General features: G+C 42.3%; 1 protein-coding gene across 1 annotated transcript in view; it reads right to left on the bottom strand.

Moving 5' to 3' along the window:
- Positions 1–22,101, bottom strand: part of LOC129845398 (protein eyes shut homolog) — a 201,992-nt gene that overhangs the window by 33,483 nt on the left and 146,408 nt on the right. The window contains exons 8-10 of the mRNA XM_055913310.1: positions 18,506–18,688; positions 11,180–11,346; positions 10,251–10,395 (exon numbers count right to left, since the gene is read on the bottom strand). Coding sequence (XP_055769285.1) covers positions 10,251–10,395; positions 11,180–11,346; positions 18,506–18,688 — 495 coding nt within the window. The remainder of the gene's footprint in view (positions 1–10,250; positions 10,396–11,179; positions 11,347–18,505; positions 18,689–22,101) is intronic.

Genomic DNA, 22,101 nt, shown 5'->3' with positions numbered 1-22,101 from the left:
TTATGTTTGAGCTAACAGAGAGTTCAGGGTGTGTCCTAAATGGCACCATATTCCCTGTACAGGGCACTATTTCTGGTCAAAGGTAGTGAACTATATAGGGAATATGTTGCCATTTGAGATGCAACCCATATTGATGTCCAATCAGTCAGATCTAGAGTATCCACACCTCACATACTGTTAGAACAGCATATGCAATGACTAGACTAGCATTGTTTTAAAGGCATTATATTTCAATGACTAGACTAGCATTGTTTTAAAGGCATTATATTTCAATGACTAGACTAGCATTGTTTTAAAGGCATTATATTTCAATGACTAGACTAGCATTGTTTTAAAGGCATTATATTTCAATGAACAGACTAGCATTGTTTAAAAGGCATTATATTTCAATGACTAGACTAGCATTGTTTTAAAGGCATTATATTTCAATGAACAGACTAGCATTGTTTTAAAGGCATTATATTTCAATGACTAGACTAGCATTGTTTTAAAGGCATTATATTTCAATGAACAGACTAGCTTTGTTTTAAAGGCATTATATTTCAATGACTAGACTAGCATTGTTTTAAAGGCATTATATTTCAATGACTAGACTAGCATTGTTTTAAAGGCATTATATTCGTCATGGACTATTAATGTCAAAACCAATGAGTTAACATAACAGTAACCTTTGACCATCTGAAGTAACTTCTTATCACTGGTGTTAAAGCTCAAATGAATTACCAGTCCCTTCAACCACATAAACATGAATAAATTACTAAACTCTCTGTGCAAACTTTGTGTTTGTCATTTGTTTTAGACAAGTATAACCCACCTATAAGAAGATCAAAATATATTTCTGACAGTCTGATAAAAGGAAATCAACACCAGTCAGCTCTGAATGCCTGAGGCATATAGAAATCTAATCAAAACAAACTGACATTAAAGCGAAAACATTTAACAAAGGTAAAAACCAACCAGTGTGTGTATTATCTTAATGTGTCACAGCTGGATGAAATGAGAGTCTGTAAGATATGACCTTTAGTTATTATGATAAACACATTGTAGAAGTCTAAAGAAAAGCATTACAGTAATATCTTGTTAAAATCTGATTAAACATCTTGCCATCATTAAATTGGACATAATTGTTTTATTTTTAAAATCTTTTTTTTTAAACATGCAACATTTCACACTTAAATGTATATTTTATTACCATCTTGTTTAGGGCAAGCTGTTGGCATGCTTTGTGATTATTGTGTTTGAATTCAGCAGCTACGCAGACAAATACAATACGGAGGCAGCTGATGGAGACCAACAACTCAACATAGCTGGTGGAGAACAACAACTCAACACAGCTGATGAAGACCAACAACTCAACACAGCTGATGGAGAACAACAACTCAACACAGCTGATGGAGAACAACAACTCAACACAGCTGATGGAGACCAACAACTCAACACAGCTGATGGAGAACAACAACTCAACACAGCTGATGGAGAACAACAACTCAACACAGCTGATGGAGAACAACAACTCAACACAGCTGATGGAGAACAACAACTCAACACAGCTGATGGAGAACAACAACTCAACATGGCTAATGGAGAACAACAACTCAACATGGCTGATGGAGAACAATAACTCAACATAGCTGATGGAGACCAACAACTCAACACAGCTGATGAAGACAAACAACTCAACACAGCTGATGGAGACCAACAACTCAACACAGCTGATGGAGAACAACAACTCAACACAGCTGATGGAGAACAACAACTCAACACAGCTGATGAAGACCAACAACTCAACACAGCTGATGGAGAACAACAACTCAACACAGCTGATGGAGAACAACAACTCAACACAGCTGATGGAGAACAACAACTCAACACAGCTGATGGAGAACAACAACTCAACACAGCTGATGAAGACCAACAACTCAACACAGCTGATGGAGAACAACAACTCAACACAGCTGATGGAGAACAACAACTCAACAACAGAATATGAATTATATTTCTATGCATTCAACCCCTTTTCCCAATTCATTTTACTAGCGTTCTCTCCAGGGGTTGGACTTGTACATCAAACTGCCTCACGCTACAGAAAAAGGCAATATATCTCCTGCCCTATAGGCCATTCTATCTGGACAAGGCTACTCACGCTACAGAAACAGGAAATAGTTATCATGCCCTAGGGCCATTCTGTCTGGGACAAGGCTACTTCATTATCCTGTGATCCAGTAAGAATCAACATGGCCACAACAAACACATCTCAACGTGGCCACAACAAACACATCTCAACGTGGCAACAAACACATCTCAACGTGACAACAAACAAACACATCTCAACGTGGCCACAACAAACACATCTCAACATGGCAACAAACACATCTCAACGTGGCCACAACAAACACATCTCAACGTGGCAACAAACACATCTCAACGTGGCCACAACAAACACATCTCAACGTGGCCACAACAAACACATCTCAACGTGGCCACAACAAACACATCTCAACGTGGCCACAACAAACACATCTCAACGTGGCCACAACAAACACATCTCAACGTGGCAACAAACACATCTCAACGTGGCAACAACAAACACATCTCAACGTGGCAACAAACACATCTCAACGTGGCCACAACAAACACATCTCAACGTGGCAACAAACACATCTCAACGTGGCAACAAACACATCTCAACGTGGCAACAACAAACACATCTCAACGTGGCAACAACAAACACATCTCAACGTGGCCACAACAAACACATCTCAACGTGGCAACAAACACATCTCAACGTGGCAACAAACACATCTCAACGTGGCAACAAACACATCTCAACGTGGCAACAACAAACACATCTCAACGTGGCAACAAACACATCTCAACATGGCCACAACAAACACATCTCAACAACAAACACATCTCAACGTGGCCACAACAAACACATCTCAACGTGGCAACAACAAACACATCTCAACGTGGCAACAACAAACACATCTCAACGTGGCAACAAACACATCTCAACGTGGCCACAACAAACACATCTCAACATGGCCACAACAAACACATCTCAACGTGGCCACAACAAACACATCTCAACGTGGCAACAAACAAACACATCTCAACGTGGCCACAACAAACACATCTCAACGTGGCCACAACAAACACATCTCAACGTGGCCACAACAAACACATCTCAACGTGGCAACAACAAACACATCTCAACGTGGCCACAACAAACACATCTCAACGTGGCAACAAACAAACACATCTCAACGTGGCAACAAACACATCTCAACGTGGCAACAACAAACACATCTCAACGTGGCCACAACAAACACATCTCAACGTGGCAACAAACACATCTCAACGTGGCAACAACAAACACATCTCAACGTGGCAACAACAAACACATCTCAACGTGACAACAAACACATCTCGACATGGCAACAAACACATCTCAACGTGGCAACAACAAACACATCTCAACATGGCAACAAACACATCTCAACGTGGCAACAACAAACACATCTCAACATGGCCACAACAAACACATCTCAACGTGGCAACAACAAACACATCTCAACGTGGCCACAACAAACACATCTCAATCTGGCAACAACAAACACATCTCAACGTGGCCATAACAAACACATCTCAACGTGACCACAACAAACACATCTCAACGTGGCCACAACAAACACATCTCAACGTTACCACAACAAACACATCTCAACGTGGCCACAACAAACACATCTCAACGTTACCACAACAAACACATCTCAACGTGGCCATAACAAACACATCTCAACGTGGCCACAACAAACACATCTCAACGTGACCACAACAAACACATCTCAACGTGACCACAACAAACACATCTCAACGTGGCCATAACAAACACATCTCAACGTGGCCATAACAAACACATCTCAACGTGGCCACAACAAACACATCTCTGTCACGTCTGCTCCCGCTCTTCCCCTCCCCCTGGCGCTTGAGGGCGCCAGAATGCCTTGCATCACTCACTCCTGCCATCCATCACGTACACCTGCCTTTCCTCGTCACGCGCATCAGCGTTATTGGACTCACCTGGACTCTCTTATCACCTGTTCATTTCCTCCCCTATATGTGTCAGTTCCCCAGCTCTGTTCCCCGCTTCTGCATTGATTGTTTTTCTGTTTGCTAAGCTGTTTATGTCTCGTTCCATGTCCGTTATTTATTAAATGTTACTCCCCGTACCTGATTCGTCTCTCCAGCGTCATCCTTGTGATAGATCGTGACAATCTCAACGTGGCCACAACAAACACATCTCAACGTGGCCACAACAAACACATCTCAACATGGCCACAACAAACACATCTCAACGTGGCCACAACAAACACATCTCAACATGGCAACAAACACATCTCAACGTGACCACAACAAACACATCTCAACGTGGCCATAACAAACACATCTCAACATGGCCATAACAAACACATCTCAACGTGACAACAAACACATCTCAACGTGACAACAAACACATCTCAACATGGCAACAAACACATCTCAACATGGCAACAAACACATCTCAACGTGGCAACAAACACATCTCAACGTGACCACAACAAACACATCTCAACGTGACAACAAACACATCTCAACATGGCAACAAACACATCTCAACATGGCAACAAACACATCTCAACATGGCAACAAACACATCTCAACGTGGCCACAACAAACACATCTCAACATGGCAACAAAAACATCTCAACGTGGCAACAAACACATCTCAACGTGGCAACAAACACATCTCAACGTGGCAACAAACACATCTCAACATGGCAACAACAAACACATCTCAACGTGGCCACAACAAACACATCTCAACGTGGCCATAACAAACACATCTCAACATGGCAACAAACACATCTCAACGTGGCAACAAACACATCTCAACGTGGCAACAAACACATCTCAACGTGGCCACAACAAACACATCTCAACATGGCAACAAAAACATCTCAACGTGGCAACAAACACATCTCAACGTGGCAACAAACACATCTCAACGTGGCAACAAACACATCTCAACATGGCAACAACAAACACATCTCAACGTGGCCACAACAAACACATCTCAACGTGACCACAACAAACACATCTCAACATGGCAACAAACACATCTCAACGTGACAACAAACACATCTCAACGTGACAACAAACACATCTCAACATGGCAACAAACACATCTCAACATGGCAACAAACACATCTCAACGTGGCAACAAACACATCTCAACGTGGCAACAAACACATCTCAACGTGGCAACAAACACATCTCAACGTGGCAACAACAAACACATCTCAACGTGGCAACAAACACATCTCAACGTGGCAACAAACACATCTCAACGTGGCAACAAACACATCTCAACGTGGCCACAACAAACACATCTCAACATGGCAACAAACACATCTCAACGTGACAACAAACACATCTCAACGTGACAACAAACACATCTCAACGTGGCAACAAACACATCTCAACATGGCCACAACAAACACATCTCAACGTGGCCATAACAAACACATCTCAACGTTACCACAACAAACACATCTCAACGTTACCACAACAAACACATCTCAACGTGGCCATAACAAACACATCTCAACGTTACCACAACAAACACATCTCAACGTTACCACAACAAACACATCTCAACGTGGCCACAACAAACACATCTCAACGTGGCCATAACAAACACATCTCAACGTTACCACAACAAACACATCTCAACGTGGCCATAACAAACACATCTCAACGTGGCCACAACAAACACATCTCTGTCACGTCTGCTCCCGCTCTTCCCCTCCCCCTGGCGCTTGAGGGCGCCAGAATGCCTTGCATCACTCACTCCTGCCATCCATCACGTACACCTGCCTTTCCTCGTCACGCGCATCAGCGTTATTGGACTCACCTGGACTCTCTTATCACCTGTTCATTTCCTCCCCTATATGTGTCAGTTCCCCAGCTCTGTTCCCCGCTTCTGCATTGATTGTTTTTCTGTTTGCTAAGCTGTTTATGTCTCGTTCCATGTCCGTTATTTATTAAATGTTACTCCCCGTACCTGCTTCGTCTCTCCAGCGTCATCCTTGTGATAGATCGTGACAATCTCAACGTGGCCACAACAAACACATCTCAACGTGGCAACAAACACATCTCAACGTGACAACAAACACATCTCAACGTGACCACAACAAACACATCTCAACATGGCAACAAACACATCTCAACATGGCAACAAACACATCTCAACATGGCAACAAACACATCTCAACGTGGCCACAACAAACACATCTCAACATGGCAACAAACACATCTCAACGTGGCAACAAACACATCTCAACGTGGTAACAAACACATCTTAACGTGGCAACAAACACATCTCAACATGGCAACAACAAACACATCTCAACGTGGCCACAACAAACACATCTCAACGTGACCACAACAAACACATCTCAACATGGCAACAAACACATCTCAACGTGACAACAAACACATCTCAACGTGACAACAAACACATCTCAACATGGCAACAAACACATCTCAACGTGACAACAAACACATCTCAACGTGACAACAAACACATCTCAACGTGGCAACAAACACATCTCAACGTGACAACAAACACATCTCAACGTGGCAACAAACACATCTCAACGTGACAACAAACACATCTCAACGTGGCAACAAACACATCTCAACGTGACAACAAACACATCTCAACGTGACAACAAACACATCTCAACGTGACCACAACAAACACATCTCAACGTGGCCACTACAAACACATCTCAGCGTGGCCACAACAAACACATCTCAACGTGGCCACAACAAACACATCTCAACGTGACCACAACAAACACATCTCAACGTGGCCACAACAAACACATCTCACCGTGGCAACAACAAACACATCTCAACGTGACCACAACAAACACATCTCAACGTGGCCACAACAAACACATCTCAACGTGGCCACAACAAACACATCTCAACGTGGCAACAACAAACACATCTCAACGTGGCAACAAACACATCTCAACGTGGCCACAACAAACACATCTCAACGTGGCCACAACAAACACATCTCACCGTGGCAACAACAAACACATCTCAACGTGGCCACAACAAACACATCTCAACGTGACCACAACAAACACATCTCAACGTGGCCACAACAAACACATCTCAACGTGGCAACAAACACATCTCAACGTGGCAACAAACACATCTCAACGTGGCAACAAACACATCTCAACGTGACAACAAACACATCTCAACGTGGCAACAAACACATCTCAACGTGGCCACAACAAACACATCTCAACGTGACCACAACAAACACATCTCAACGTGGCCACAACAAACACATCTCAACGTGACCACAACAAACACATCTCAACGTGGCAACAAACACATCTCAACGTGGCAACAAACACATTTCAACGTGACAACAAACACATCTCAACGTGGCAACAAACACATCTCAACGTGACCACAATAAACACATCTCAACGTGGCAACAAACACATTTCAACGTGGCAACAAACACATCTCAACGTGGCCACAACAAACACATCTCAACGTGGCCACAATAAACACATCTCGACATGGCAACAAACACATCTCAACAACAAACACATCTCAACATGGCAACAAACACATCTCAACATGACAACAAACACATCTCAACATGGCAACAAACACATCTCAACGTGACCACAACAAACACATCTCAACGTGGCAACAAACACATCTCAACGTTGCCACAACAAACACATCTCAACATGGCCACAACAAACACATCTCAACGTGGCCACAACAAACACATCTCAACGTGGCCACAACAAACACATCTCAACATGGCCACAACAAACACATCTCAACATGACCACAACAAACACATCTCAACATGGCCACAACAAACACATCTCAACGTGGCCACAACAAACACATCTCAACGTGGCCACAACAAACACATCTCAACGTGGCAACAAACACATCTCAACGTGGCCACAACAAACACACCTCAACATGGCCACAAACACATCGAAACATGGCCATAACAAACACATCTCAACGTGGCCACAAACACATCTCAACATGGCCATAACAAACACATCTCAACAACAAACACATCTCAACGTGGCCACAAACACATCTCAACATGGCCACAACAAACACATCTCAACAACAAACACATCTCAACATGGCCACAACAAACACATCTCAACATGGCCACAACAAACACATCTCAACATGGCCATAACAAACACATCCACACTGCGCTGGTGCCTTTCTCTCTGGTTAGTTTGTCATTATATGATTAGCAGGTGTAAATTAATTGACCCAGGACATGTTTAGGGATACAGCAGAAGTGTCTTTGTGTATATCCCAAACTGCACCCTATTCTCTATATAGTGCACCACTTTCGACCAGGGCCCATTGGGTAGTGCACTATGTAGGGAATAGGGTGCCATTTGTGTGCCAGCTGTAGTGTCTTCCTTCCCATAGCCACCTAGTCTGTCCACAGGGGTGTGAGGATGTACCGATAACTGGTAGACAAGTGTTCACTGCCAGCCATTAGGACTGCAGGAAGGTCTCACTCACACACAGACACACGTGTCTGATTAGTTGTCATTATGTGTCTAGCAAAAAGGCTAAAGCAACATGTGATCTACCAGGCCCTGGGCTCTGGCTGCTTTCTGGTTACCTGCATGGTGGGACTACAGTACAGCACCACTAACACCTAGCTACAGCAAGTCAATTGATGTGTGTGTGTGTGTGTGTGTCAGGCTTATTTTCATTCCAAAGCGTGTATGTTTATACAGAGATGATAGAATCATAGGGATGTTTGTTCAATAGAACCAAACAGACAGACGGGCTACGTCCCAAACAGTACCCTATTCCCTATTTAGTGCACTACTTTTGACCCCCATTCGGCTCTGGTCAAAAGGTAGTGCACTATATTTGGGACGCAGCAAGGGAGATTGCTCCTGTCGCAATATATAACCACCAAATGGAAAAAGACTTGTTCACCTTCATTTAAAGTACAGTGATCTTTCACAATAACAAGGCATCATTATCATCATGACAATAACCACGGTGGAGGCAGCAGAATCGTCTGCCTTAACAACTTGTGATGATATTCAATATCTGTTATTATCATTACTGTTAGTTATGGAGGTGATATCCCCACCACGCTGCCCCACTCGCATTAACAATCACAATCAACACTATACTCAGGATGCTCTGTCCCAAATGGCACCCTGTTGCCTATACACTGCACTACTTTTAAACCAGGAGGCTAATAGGGCTCTGGTCAAAAGTAGTGCACTATATGGGGAATAGGTTGCCATTTGGGATGTAATCATAGGCTTCATTAAGGGTCAGCTGGGAGCCAGTAGAATTGATTCTGATTATGACAATCATCATCTGGATGGTGCCCTTGTCTGACTGACTTATGAGAGGGCCAAATGGGATTTGCAGAGAATGCATAACTTTACAGGCGTGAAGTGATTAAAGGGCCAATCTATGATTAAAAAAACAGCTAAACTGTTAACCCGCCACTGTTTTTGGTAAACAGCTGAGGGATGGGGCTGGAGAAATGTAAAATTCATAGGCGAAGCTATGGATGCAAGGACTGACCATCCATGAGATCAAAGTGAAGTTTAATCATGTTTTGAAGCTATACAGAGTTTTGTTTACAATTACAGTGTTTACAAACAATGCAGTAAAAACAAGCTTATATTTGGGGTTGTGATGGGGTATGGCAGTTGAACTAAGCTCATGAGGCATTTATAAGTTATATTCCTCAACACTCAATAGCTATATATGATCAACTTAAAAGTAAAAAAAATAAACGTACCAATCCCAGATTGCCCCTTTAAAGGACGCAGGCACAATCAACTTTGGAGCTCTATTCTAACCTCCTCTCCCCCCTCTGAATGGTGTTGCACTCCCTCTGACTGTCTGACTGTCTGCAACTAGCCTGTCACTATGCTGCTGCCACTCGACAGACGTCTAGGCCATGTTACAAACACTGTGATAAATGCTGTTGTAAAAAGGCGTTTATATACAGTTTATCAGTTTAATTTTATACTCACTATAGTAAGTAGTGGTGGTAGTAGTTACTTATAGTGGCAATACTACAGTCACTGTAATGTCTTGCCGTGAAAGCTGGTGGAGTCACTGTAATGTCTTACCTTGAAAGCCATTGCGAAACCTGGATCCGAGGGGCAGTAGTTCAGGAGTATATTCATTATATCCCCCTACAAAGACTTGGCTTTGCGCGTTGAGACCTGCCAGGTGGCCTGGAGAAGAGCCTGTCCTGTTTCTCTGTCCGTCCACCTGAAAGGATACAGAAGAGATTCAGTACACCATACTCAGGCTCTGCCTTGATGGATCCACAAAGAGAAGACTCATATTATAGCAGTCTGTCAATGGATCCACAAAGAGAAGACTCCTGGTATAGAAGTCTGTCAATGGATCCACAAAGAGAAGACTCCTGTTATAGCAGTCTGTCAATGGATCCACAAAGAGAAGACTCCTGTTATAGCAGTCTGTCAATGGATCCACAAAGAGAAGACTCCTGTTCTAGCAGTCTGTCAATGGATCCACAAAGAGAAGACTCCTGTTATAGCAGTCTGTCAATGGATCCACAAAGAGAAGACTCCTGTCATAGCAGTCTGTCAATGGATCCACAAAGAGAAGACTCCTGTTATAGCAGTCTGTCAATGCATCAGCAAAGAGAAGACTCCTGTTATAGCAGTCTGTCAATGGATCCGCAAAGAGAAGACTCCTGTTATAGCAGTCTGTCAATGGATCCACAAAGAGAAGACTCCTGTTATAGCAGTCTGTCAATGGATCAGCAAAGAGAAGACCCCTGTTATAGCAGTCTGTCAATGGATCCACAAAGAGAAGACTCCTGTTATAGCAGTCTGTCAATGGACATATGTGCTTAGATTCCAGTCACAGACCTCTGACCTCAGAATGGGAACAGTCATGTTTTCAGATGACAGTGCATTAAGGAACCTTTTTACAAAATGATACATATCCTAAAACATCCGAGAAACTCACACTATCGATTACACATTATTTTCAGGGGTAGAAAGTTACTGAAAAAGCAAAGCACCTTTAACCATCCTGTTCTCCGAGATCTGCCAAAGTTCACAGTGTGGATATCGATCTCACGGTTCAGCCGGTCGCTGACCATGGTTCCCACACCAGATCCAAGGTTGAACTTGTGAACAATTCTGCCATTCCGAACCCCCAGAACTAGGAAGTCATCTCCATCAATGCCTGGAACCATAGAATTAAAATATGGAACACATATATATACTGTATATATACAATATAGGACACATATATCATATATACAATACAGAACACATAAACTTAGCAAAAAAAGAAACGTCCTCTCACTGTCAACTGCGTTCACTTTCAGAAAACTTAACATGTGTAAATATTTGTATGAACATGACAAGATTCAACAACGGAGACATAAACTGAACAAGTTCCACAGACATGTGACTAACAGAAATGGAATAATGTGTCCCTGAACAAAAGGGGGGTCAAAATCAAAAGTAACAGTCAGTATCTGGTGTGGCCACCAGCTGCCTTAAGTACTGCAGTGCATCTCCTCCTCATGGACTGCACCAGATTTACCAGTTCTTGCTGTGAGATGTTACCCCACTCTTCCACCAAGGCACCTGCAAGTTCCCGGACATTTCTGGGGGGAATGGCCATAGCCCTCACCCTCCAATCCAATAGGTCCCAGACGTGCTCAATGGAATTGAGATCCGGGATCTTCGCTGGCCATGGCAGAACACTGACATTCCTGTCTTGCAGTAAATCACACACAGAACGAGCAGTATAGCTGGTGGCATTGTCATGCTGGAGCGTCATGTCAGGATGAGCCTGCAGGAAGGGTACCACATGAGGGAGGAGGATGTCTTCCCTGTAACGCACAGCGTTGAGATTGCCTGCAATGACAACAAGCGCAGTCCGATGATGCTGTGACACACCGCCCCAGACCATGATGGACCCTCCACCTACAAATCGATCCTGCTCCAAAGTACAGGCCTCGGTGTAACGCTCATTCCTTCGACGATAAACGTGAATCCGACCATCACCCCTGGTGAGACAACCCCGACTCGTCAGTGAAGAGCACTTTTTGCCAGTCCTGTCTAGTCCAGCGACGGTGAGTTTGTGCCCATAGGCGACGATGTTGCCGGTGATGTCTGGTGAGGAGCTGCCTTACAACAGGCCTACAAGCCCTCAGTCCAGCCTCTCTCAGCCTGTTGCGGACAGTCTGAGCACTGATGGAGGGATTGTGCGTTCCTGGTGTAACTCGGGCATTTGTTGTTACCATCCTGTACCTGTCGCGCAGGTGTGATGTTCGGATGTACCGATCCTGTGCAGGTATTGTTACACGTGGTCTGCCACTGCGAGGACGATCAGCTGTCCGTCCTGTCTCCCTGTAGCACTGTCTTAGGCGTCTCACAGTACTGACATTGCAATTTATTGCCCTGGCCACATTTGCAGTCCTCATGCCTCCTTGCAACATGGCGAAGGCACGTTCACGCAGATGAGCAAGGACCCTGAGCATCTTTCTTTTGGTGTTTTTCAGAGTCAGTAGAAAGGCCTCGGTAGTGTCCTAAGTTTTCATAACTGTGACCTTAATTGCCTACCGTCTGTAAGCTGTTAGTGTCTTAATGACCGTTCCACAGGTGCTTGTTCACTAATTGTTTATGGTTGGGAAACAGTGTTTAAACACTTTACAATGAAGATCTGTGAATTTATTTGGATTTTTACGAATTATCTTTGAAAGACAGGGTCCTGAAAAAGGGCAGTTTCTTTTTTTGCTGAGTTTAAAATATAGAACACATATCATATATACAATATAGAACACATATATACAATATAGAACACATATATACAACATAGAACACATATATACAATATAGAACACATATATACAATATTGTCAGGGTTTTCGCTGCTGGTCTTTCGAGTCAAGTGCAGGAGAGCAGAGATAGGTGATCAGGCGACTTTATTTGCCAAAAGCAATAACAGACGGGCGCAAACAGCTACAACTCAAGCCACCTGGCAAAAGTGACAAGCGCAAAATACCGTCAAGAATACAACCATAAGTTTCGCCAAAATGTCCCCAATAGGGTACAGGCAATGCCCAGGGTGAAAAAAAAACAGACTGGCACGATACAATAAACACAAAACAAAACAATTCCACACAAAGACATGGGGGGAACAGAGGAATATACACTGCTCAAAAAAATAAAGGGAACACTTAAACAACACAATGTAACTCCAAGTCAATCACACTTCTGTGAAATCAAACTGTCCACTTAGGAAGCAACACTGATTGACAATAAATTTCACATGCTGTTGTGCAAATGGAATAGACAAAAGGTGGAAATTATAGGCAATTAGCAAGACACCCCCAAAAAAGGAGTGATTCTGCAGGTGGTAACCACAGACCACTTCTCAGTTCCTATGCTTCCTGGCTGATGTTTTGGTCACTTTTGAATGCTGGCGGTGCTGTCACTCTAGTGGTAGCATGAGACGGAGTCTACAACCCACACAAGTGGCTCAGGTAGTGCAGTTTATCCAGGATGGCACATCAATGCGAGCTGTGGCAAAAAGGTTTGCTGTGTCTGTCAGCGTAATGTCCAGAGCATGGAGGCGCTACCAGGAGACAGGCCAGTACATCAGGAGACGTGGAGGAGGCCGTAGGAGGGCAACAACCCAGCAGCAGGACCGCTACCTCCGCCTTTGTGCAAGGAGGTGCACTGCCAGAGCCCTGCAAAATGACCTCCAGCAGGCCACAAATGTGCATGTGTCAGCATATGGTCTCACAAGGGGTCTGAGGATCTCATCTCGGTACCTATTGGCAGTCAGGCTACCTCTGGCGAGCACATGGAGGGCTGTGCGGCCCCACAAAGAAATGCCACCCCACACCATGACTGACCCATCGCCAAACCGGTCATGCTGGAGGATGTTGCAGGCAGCAGAACGTTCTCAACGGCGTCTCCAGACTCTGTCACGTCTGTCACATGTGCTCATGTGCTCAGTGTGAACCTGCTTTCATCTGTGAAGAGCACAGGGCGCCAGTGGCGAATTTGCCAATCTTGGTGTTCTCTGGCAAATGCCAAACGTCCTGCACGGTGTTAGGCTGTAAGCACAACCCCCACCTGTGGACGTCGGGCCCTCATACCACCCTCATGGAGTCTGTTTCTGACCGTTTAAGCAGACACATGCACATTTGTGGCCTGCTGGAGGTCATTTTGCAGGGCGCTGGCAGTGCACCTCCTTGCACAAAGGCGGAGGTAGCGGTCCTGCTGCTCGGTTGTTGCCCTCCTACGGCCTCCTCCACGTCTCCTGATGTACTGGCCTGTCTCCTGGTAGCGCCTCCATGCTCTGGACATTACGCTGACAGACACAGCAAACCTTTTTGCCACAGCTCGCATTGATGTGCCATCCTGGATAAACTGCACTACCTGAGCCACTTGTGTGGGTTGTAGACTCCGTCTCATGCTACCACTAGAGTGACAGCACCGCCAGCATTCAAAAGTGACCAAAACATCAGCCAGGAAGCATAGGAACTGAGAAGTGGTCTGTGGTCACCACCTGCAGAATCACTCCTTTTTTGGGGGTGTCTTGCTAATTGCCTATAATTTCCACCTTTTGTCTATTCCATTTGCACAACAGCATGTGAAATTTATTGTCAATCAGTGTTGCTTCCTAAGTGGACAGTTTGATTTCACAGAAGTGTGATTGACTTAGAGTTACATTGTGTTGTTTAAGTGTTCCCTTTATTTTTTTGAGCAGTGTATATATGCAGTGTGATTAGGAAATGTAAACCAGGTGTGCGGGGAACAAGACAAAACAAATGGAACAATGAAAAATGGAGCGGCGATGGCTAGACCGGTGACGTCGACCGCCGAACTTCGCCCGAACAAGGAGAGGAGCCGACTTCGGCGGAAGTCATGACAAATATAGAACATCTATATACAATATAGAACACATATATCATATATACAATATAGAACACATATATACAATATAGAACACATATATCATATATACAATATAGAACACATATCATATATACAATATAGAACACATATTTCATATATACAATATAGAACACATATATCATATATACAATATAGAACACATATTTCATATATACAATATAGAACACATATATCATATATACAATATAGAACACATATATCATATATACAATATAGAACACATATTTCATATATACAATATAGAACACATATTTCATATATACAATATAGAACACATATATACAATATAGAACACATATATCATATATACAATATAGAACACATTTATCATATATACAATATAGAACACATATATCATATATACAATATAGAACACATATTTCATATATACAATATAGAACACATATATCATATATACAATATAGAACACATATATACAATATAGAACACATATATCATATATACAATATAGAACACATATATCATATATGCAATATATAACACACATATCACATTAACAATATAGAACACATTTATCATATATACAATATAGAACACATATATCATATATACAATATAGAACACATATATCATATATACAATATAGAACACATATATCATATATGCAATATAGAACACACATATCACATTAACAATATAGAACACATATATCATATATACAATATAGAACACATATATCATATATACAATATAGAACACATATATCATATATACAATATAGAACACATATATCATATATACAATATAGAACACATATATCATATATACAATATAGAACACATATATACAATATAGAGCACATATATCATATATACAATACAGAACACATATATACAATATAGAACACATATATCATATATACAATATAGAACACATATATACAATATAGAACACATATATACAATATAGAACACATATATCATATATACAATATAGAACACATATATCACATATACAATACAGAACACATATATCATATATACAATATAGAACACATATATACAATATAGAACACATATATCATATATACAATATTGAACACATATATCATATATACAATATAGAACACATATATACAATATAGAACACATATATCATATATACAATATAGAACACATATTTCATATATACAATATAGAACACATATATAATATATACAATATAGAACACATATATACAATATAGAACACATATATCATATATACAATATAGAACACATATATCATATATACAATATAAAACACATATATACAATATAGAACACATACATACAATCTAGAACACATATATACAATATAGAACACATATTTCATATATACAACATAGGACACATATAAACAATATAGAGCACATATATCATATATACAATATAGAACACATATATACAATATAGAACACATATATACAATATAGAACGCATATATACAATACAGAACACATATTTACAATATAGAACACATATCATATATACAATATAGATTCCATGCTGTATGATGATTAAAAGCCTATAGGATATGTATTATATATCTGGACCATATGGCATGGACTCAAAACACACACAACCCATTGTCTTACGTCATCAGACTATTCCGCCTGCACTGATCGGTCTCGTATCTCACAAAGTGTAATGGGATACAGCAAGTAGTCCGGCTACTATGTGCTGCATAACATTTGAAAATATGACCTATGTGACATTGTCTGCTGAATCCCATTTCTGCCTCAAAACTGTCTGAATGAATCTAAGCTAAAACAATGAAATGTCAATAATGTTGATGTTTTTTGGGGTGAGGAAGTCTTTGTCACACCATCTAGTGAAGGATGTTTGTGCTTCATGGAGCAGTATATGGGTGGAGGGACCAGCGTCACGGAGGACTACTTTTGTTTTTATATACTTACTACTTTTCTATTTCTTCAATAGTTTGTATATCTATGTTTGGTATAATTGCTTCTAAAGTTCGAAATCGTCTAACTTGATTAGACATTTTGTAATTGTTGTCATACAATCCCAAAACATCACAATGTTTAATATAAAGCAAAGCATTCTACTGGATGACATGTCCCATGGAGGTTTGAGGTAAATTTATCAGACCAATTATAGTTGTTCATTGTTTGTCATCCTTCCCTTTTAATTTCCCTCTTTTTATGTTGTCCTCTTTCTTTCTTTGTACAGTGCGACTCTTTCTGTTCTGTTCCTTCCCCTGACGACTGCATCATTATTCAAGTTGGCTGTCTCCTTCCTCCTCTCCCTCTATGAATCACCCTAAATAGTCATCTCTAGAGGGAACCAGCCAAGTGCAGAAGATCCACAACCCAACCCTTGTGTTTCCTATTCAGCTGTCCCAACTGGTACCCTATTCCCTACATAGTGCTAGTTTTGACCAGAGCCCTGTGGGCTACATATGCACTATATAGGGAATAGGGTGCCATTTGGGATGCACCCTCTGTCTTTTGATTAAACATACTGTGCACTGATGACATGGCATTCAGTTAAGCAGCTATTAAAGTTGACCTGAGAGAAAGGAAACATTTAAAAGTAAGGAAGGAAAGGAAATTAAGGAAGGAAGGAAGAAAGGAAGGAAAGGAAGGAAGGAAAGGAAGGAAGGAAGGAAGGAAGGAAGAAAGAAAGAAAGGAAAGGAAGGGAAGGAAGTAAGGAAGGAAAGGAAGGCTAGAGCTACATCTGTCCCTAATAATAGTGTATCCAATTTATGTCTCATCTGCCTCATATCAAAGAACATTAAAAGCTATGAACATAAATGAATGGGAGTCGTTTGCTTGCTTGTATTACCTCTTCATCCATTGGCTGCCAGCTACAGCCTTTATTTTATTACCCTCTCTGAAAGAAAATAAAAAACTCTTGAAGTCGAAAACAATAGTTTAGATGAGAGTTGAATTAATTGCAGGGAGATGTCTGGAACACTCATCAGTAGAAACAGGTTGAAACAGTCTCGTACTCTGCCAAAGGGAGTCCCTTGGCAAAAATATCTTTATTAGCGAGAAAGTGAGTGGAAAGTCTGTGTGTGTGTGTATGTGTGTGTATGTGTGTGTATGTGTATGTGTATGTGTATGTGTATGTGTGTGTGTGTGTGTGTGTGTGTGTGTGTGTGTGTGTGTGTGTGTGTGTGTGTGTGTGTGTGTTTGTGTATGTGTATGTGTGTGTGTGTGTGTGTGTGTGTGTGTGTGTGTGTGTGTGAGAGAGAGTATGTTTGTGTGGTTGTGTGTGTGTGTGTGTGTGTGTAATCTATCGCCCTGAAAAATCTATTAGGAGCTACACATTGGGACTGCCCCACTCCTTTTGAAAACAAATTAATGAAAAATCCTAAAAGTTGAATGGAACTCAACTCTCCTTTAACAAAAGAAAAATAGACTGCTCCATCCTCACCCTGTCCTTTCTGTCCAGAGAAGAGGATGAGGTTGTCCTTCAGCGCTGAGGCTCCATCGGCGAACGTTAGTTTCAGTTGGAACTCATAGTAGACACTGAGACTGGGGATGAAGGAGTACGCTATAAACGAGGTGTATCCAAACTCATCATTCCCACTGAACCTGGCCCGGGTGATGTTGATGGCTGCATAGGAAAATAAAAAGCAATATACAAACTGTGTTACAGTTCGTTGCTCACCATCAAGGAACAAATAGTTTTGTTACTCACCATCAAGACAAATATAGTTATGTTACTCACCATCAAGACAAATATAGTTATGTTACTCACCATCAAGACAAATATAGTTATGTTACTCACCATCAAGGAACATATAGTTTTGTTACTCACCATCAAGACAAATATAGTTATGTTACTCACCATCAAGACAAATATAGTTATGTTACTCACCATCAAGACAAATATAGTTATGTTACTCACCATCAAGGAACATATAGTTTTGTTACTCACCATCAAGACAAATATAGTTATGTTACTCACCATCAAGGAACATATAGTTTTGTTACTCACCATCAAGACAAATATAGTTATGTTACACACCATCAAGACAAATATAGTTCTGTTACTCACCATCAAGACAAATATAGTTATGTTACTCACCATCAAGACAAATATAGTTCTGTTACTCACCATCAAGACAAATATAGTTTTGTTACTCACCATCAAGACAAATATAGTTCTGTTACTCACCATTAAGACAAATATAGTTCTGTTACTCACCATCAAGACAAATATAGTTATGTTACTCACCATTGTCACGTTCCTGACCTGTTTTTCCTTTCTCTTGTATTATTTTAGTTGGTCAGGGCGTGAGTTGGGGTGGGTTGTCGATGTGTTTGTTCTATGTTGGGATGTTTGTGTTCGGCCGGGTATGATTCTCAATCAGAGACAGCTGTCAATCGTTGTCCCTGATTGAGAATCATACTTAGGCAGCCTGTGATTCACGTGGTTGCTGTGGGTGGTTGTATCGCGTGTCTGTGTATGTACCACACGGGACTGTTTGCGGTTTGTCACGTTTGTTGTTTTTGTATGTTAAGTGTTCTGTCTATTTGCATTAAATATGAACACTAACCACTCTGCATATTGGTCTGATCCTTCTCGCCTATCCTCCTCGTCCGAGGAGGAGGATTATGACGACCGTTACAGAACCACCCACCAATCTAGGACCAAGCTGAGTGGAGAAGGGAGGCGACAGCAGTGGGAAAAAACCCAGGACTCCTGGACTTGGGAGGAGATCCTGGACGGCAAAGGACCCTGGGCTCAGCCAGGGGAATATCGCCGTCCCAAGGCTGGAGGCAGCGAAGGCAGAGAGGCGCTGGTATGAGGAGGCAGCGCGGCGACGCGGTTGGGAGCCCGAGAGTCAGACCCAAAAATTTATTGGGGGGGAAACACGAGGAGTGTGGCAAAGCCGGGAAGGATACCTGAGCCAACTCCCCGTGCTTACCGTGGAGTGAGAGGGCGTCGTACTGGTCAGACACCGTGTTATGCGGTAAAGCGCACGGTGTCCCCAGTATGCGTGCTTAGCCCAGTGCGGGCTATTCCACCTCGCCGCACTGGTAGGGCTAAGTTGGGCATCGAGCCGGATGTCATGAAGCCGGCCCAACGCATCTGGCCTCCAGTGCGTCTCCTCGGGCCGGCATACATGGCACCAGCCTTACGAATGGTGTCCCCGGTTCGCCAGCATAGCCCAGTGCGGGCTATTCCACCTCGCCGCACTGGCAGAGCTACGGGGACCATTCAACCTGGTAATGTTGGGCAGGCTCGGTGCTCAAGAGCGCGTGTCCTCCTTCACGGTCCGGTATACCCGGTGCCACCTCCACGTACCAGTCCACCGGTGGCAGGCCCCCGCATCAGGCTGTCTCTCCGGATTCTCTCTCCAGCTGCTCCCACCTGTCCAGCGCGGTCAGAGCCTTCCTCCTCTCCAGCGCAGCCAGTGTCTGAGCTGTCTGCCTGCACAGCACCGTCAGAGCTGTTCGTCTGTCCCGAGCCGTCAGAGCTGTCCGTCTGTTATGAGCCGTCCAGCCAGGACCAGCCAGAGCCGTCCAGCCAGGACCAGCCAGAGCAGCCCAGCCAGGACCAGCCAGAGCCGTCCAGCCAGGACCAGCCAGAGCCGTCCAGCCAGGACAAATATAGTTCTGTTGCTCACCATCAAGGGACATATAGTTCTGTTACTCACCATCAAGGAACATATAGTTATGTTACTCACCATCAAGGAACATATAGTTCTGTTACTCACCATCAAGGAACATATAGTTCTGTTGCTCACCATCAAGGAACATATAGTTATGTTACTCACCATCAAGGAACATATAGTTCTGTTACTCACCATCAAGGAACATATAGTTCTGTTGCTCACCATCGAGGAACATATAGTTCTGTTGCTCACCAAAAAATACGAGGCAGAAATGCGACAACATTACAATTGCTCACCGATAAAGAGTAATCTAACATAATGGCACAGGGTAGAAGAATAGAATAGACTAGAATAGACTAGGAAACCCCAGTGAGGATAATTGACAGTATAGAATAGAATAGACTAGAAGCCCCAGTGAGGATAACTGACAGTATAGAATAGAATAGACTAGAAGCCCCAGTGAGGATAATTGACAGTACAGAATAGAATAGACTGGAAGCCCCAGTGAGGATAATTGACAGTATAGAACAGAATAGACTAGAAGCCCCAGTGAGGATAACTGACAGTATAGAATAGAATAGACTAGAAGCCCCAGTGAGGATAACTGACAGTATAGAAAATAATAGACTAGAAGCCCCAGTGAGGATAACTGACAGTATAGAATAGAATAGACTAGAAGCCCCAGTGAGGATAACTGACAGTATAGAATAGAATAGACTAGAAGCCCCAGTGAGGATAACTGACAGTATAGAATAGAATAGACTAGAAGCACCAGTGAGGAAAACTGACAGTATAGAAAAGAATAGACTAGAAGCCCCAGTGAGGAAAACTGACAGTATAGAATAGAATTGGAAACTCCAGTGAGGATAACTGACAGTATAGAATAGAATAGACTAGAAGCCCCAGTGAGGATAACTGACAGTATAGAATAGAATAGACTAGAGGCCCCAGTGAGGATAACTGACAGTATAGAATAGAATAGACTAGAAGCCCCAGTGAGGATAACTGACAGTATAGAATAGAATAGACTAGAAGCCCCAGTGAGGATAACTGACAGTATAGAATAGAATAGACTAGAAGCCCCAGTGAGGATAACTGACAGTATAGAATAGAATAGACTAGAAGCCCCAGTGAGGATAACTGACAGTATAGAATAGAATAGAATAGGAAACCCCAGTGAGGATAACTGACAGTATAGAATAGAATAGACTAGAAGCCCCAGTGAGGATAACTGACAGTATAGAATAGAATAGACTAGAAGCCCCAGTGAGGATAACTGACAGTATAGAATAGAATAGAATAGGAAACCCCAGTGAGGATAACTGACAGTAGCCTACATATCTTAGTCCTATGGACATGAAACACTATAGACCTGGATGAAATAGAAGTGTACAGTAGCTGAAAT

The sequence above is a fragment of the Salvelinus fontinalis genome, unplaced genomic scaffold, assembly GCF_029448725.1.
Source record: "Salvelinus fontinalis isolate EN_2023a unplaced genomic scaffold, ASM2944872v1 scaffold_0294, whole genome shotgun sequence".
Classification (NCBI taxonomy): domain Eukaryota; kingdom Metazoa; phylum Chordata; class Actinopteri; order Salmoniformes; family Salmonidae; genus Salvelinus; species Salvelinus fontinalis.
Note: the sequence above shows the minus strand (reverse complement) of the source record. Positions and strands in the feature narration are given on the sequence as shown.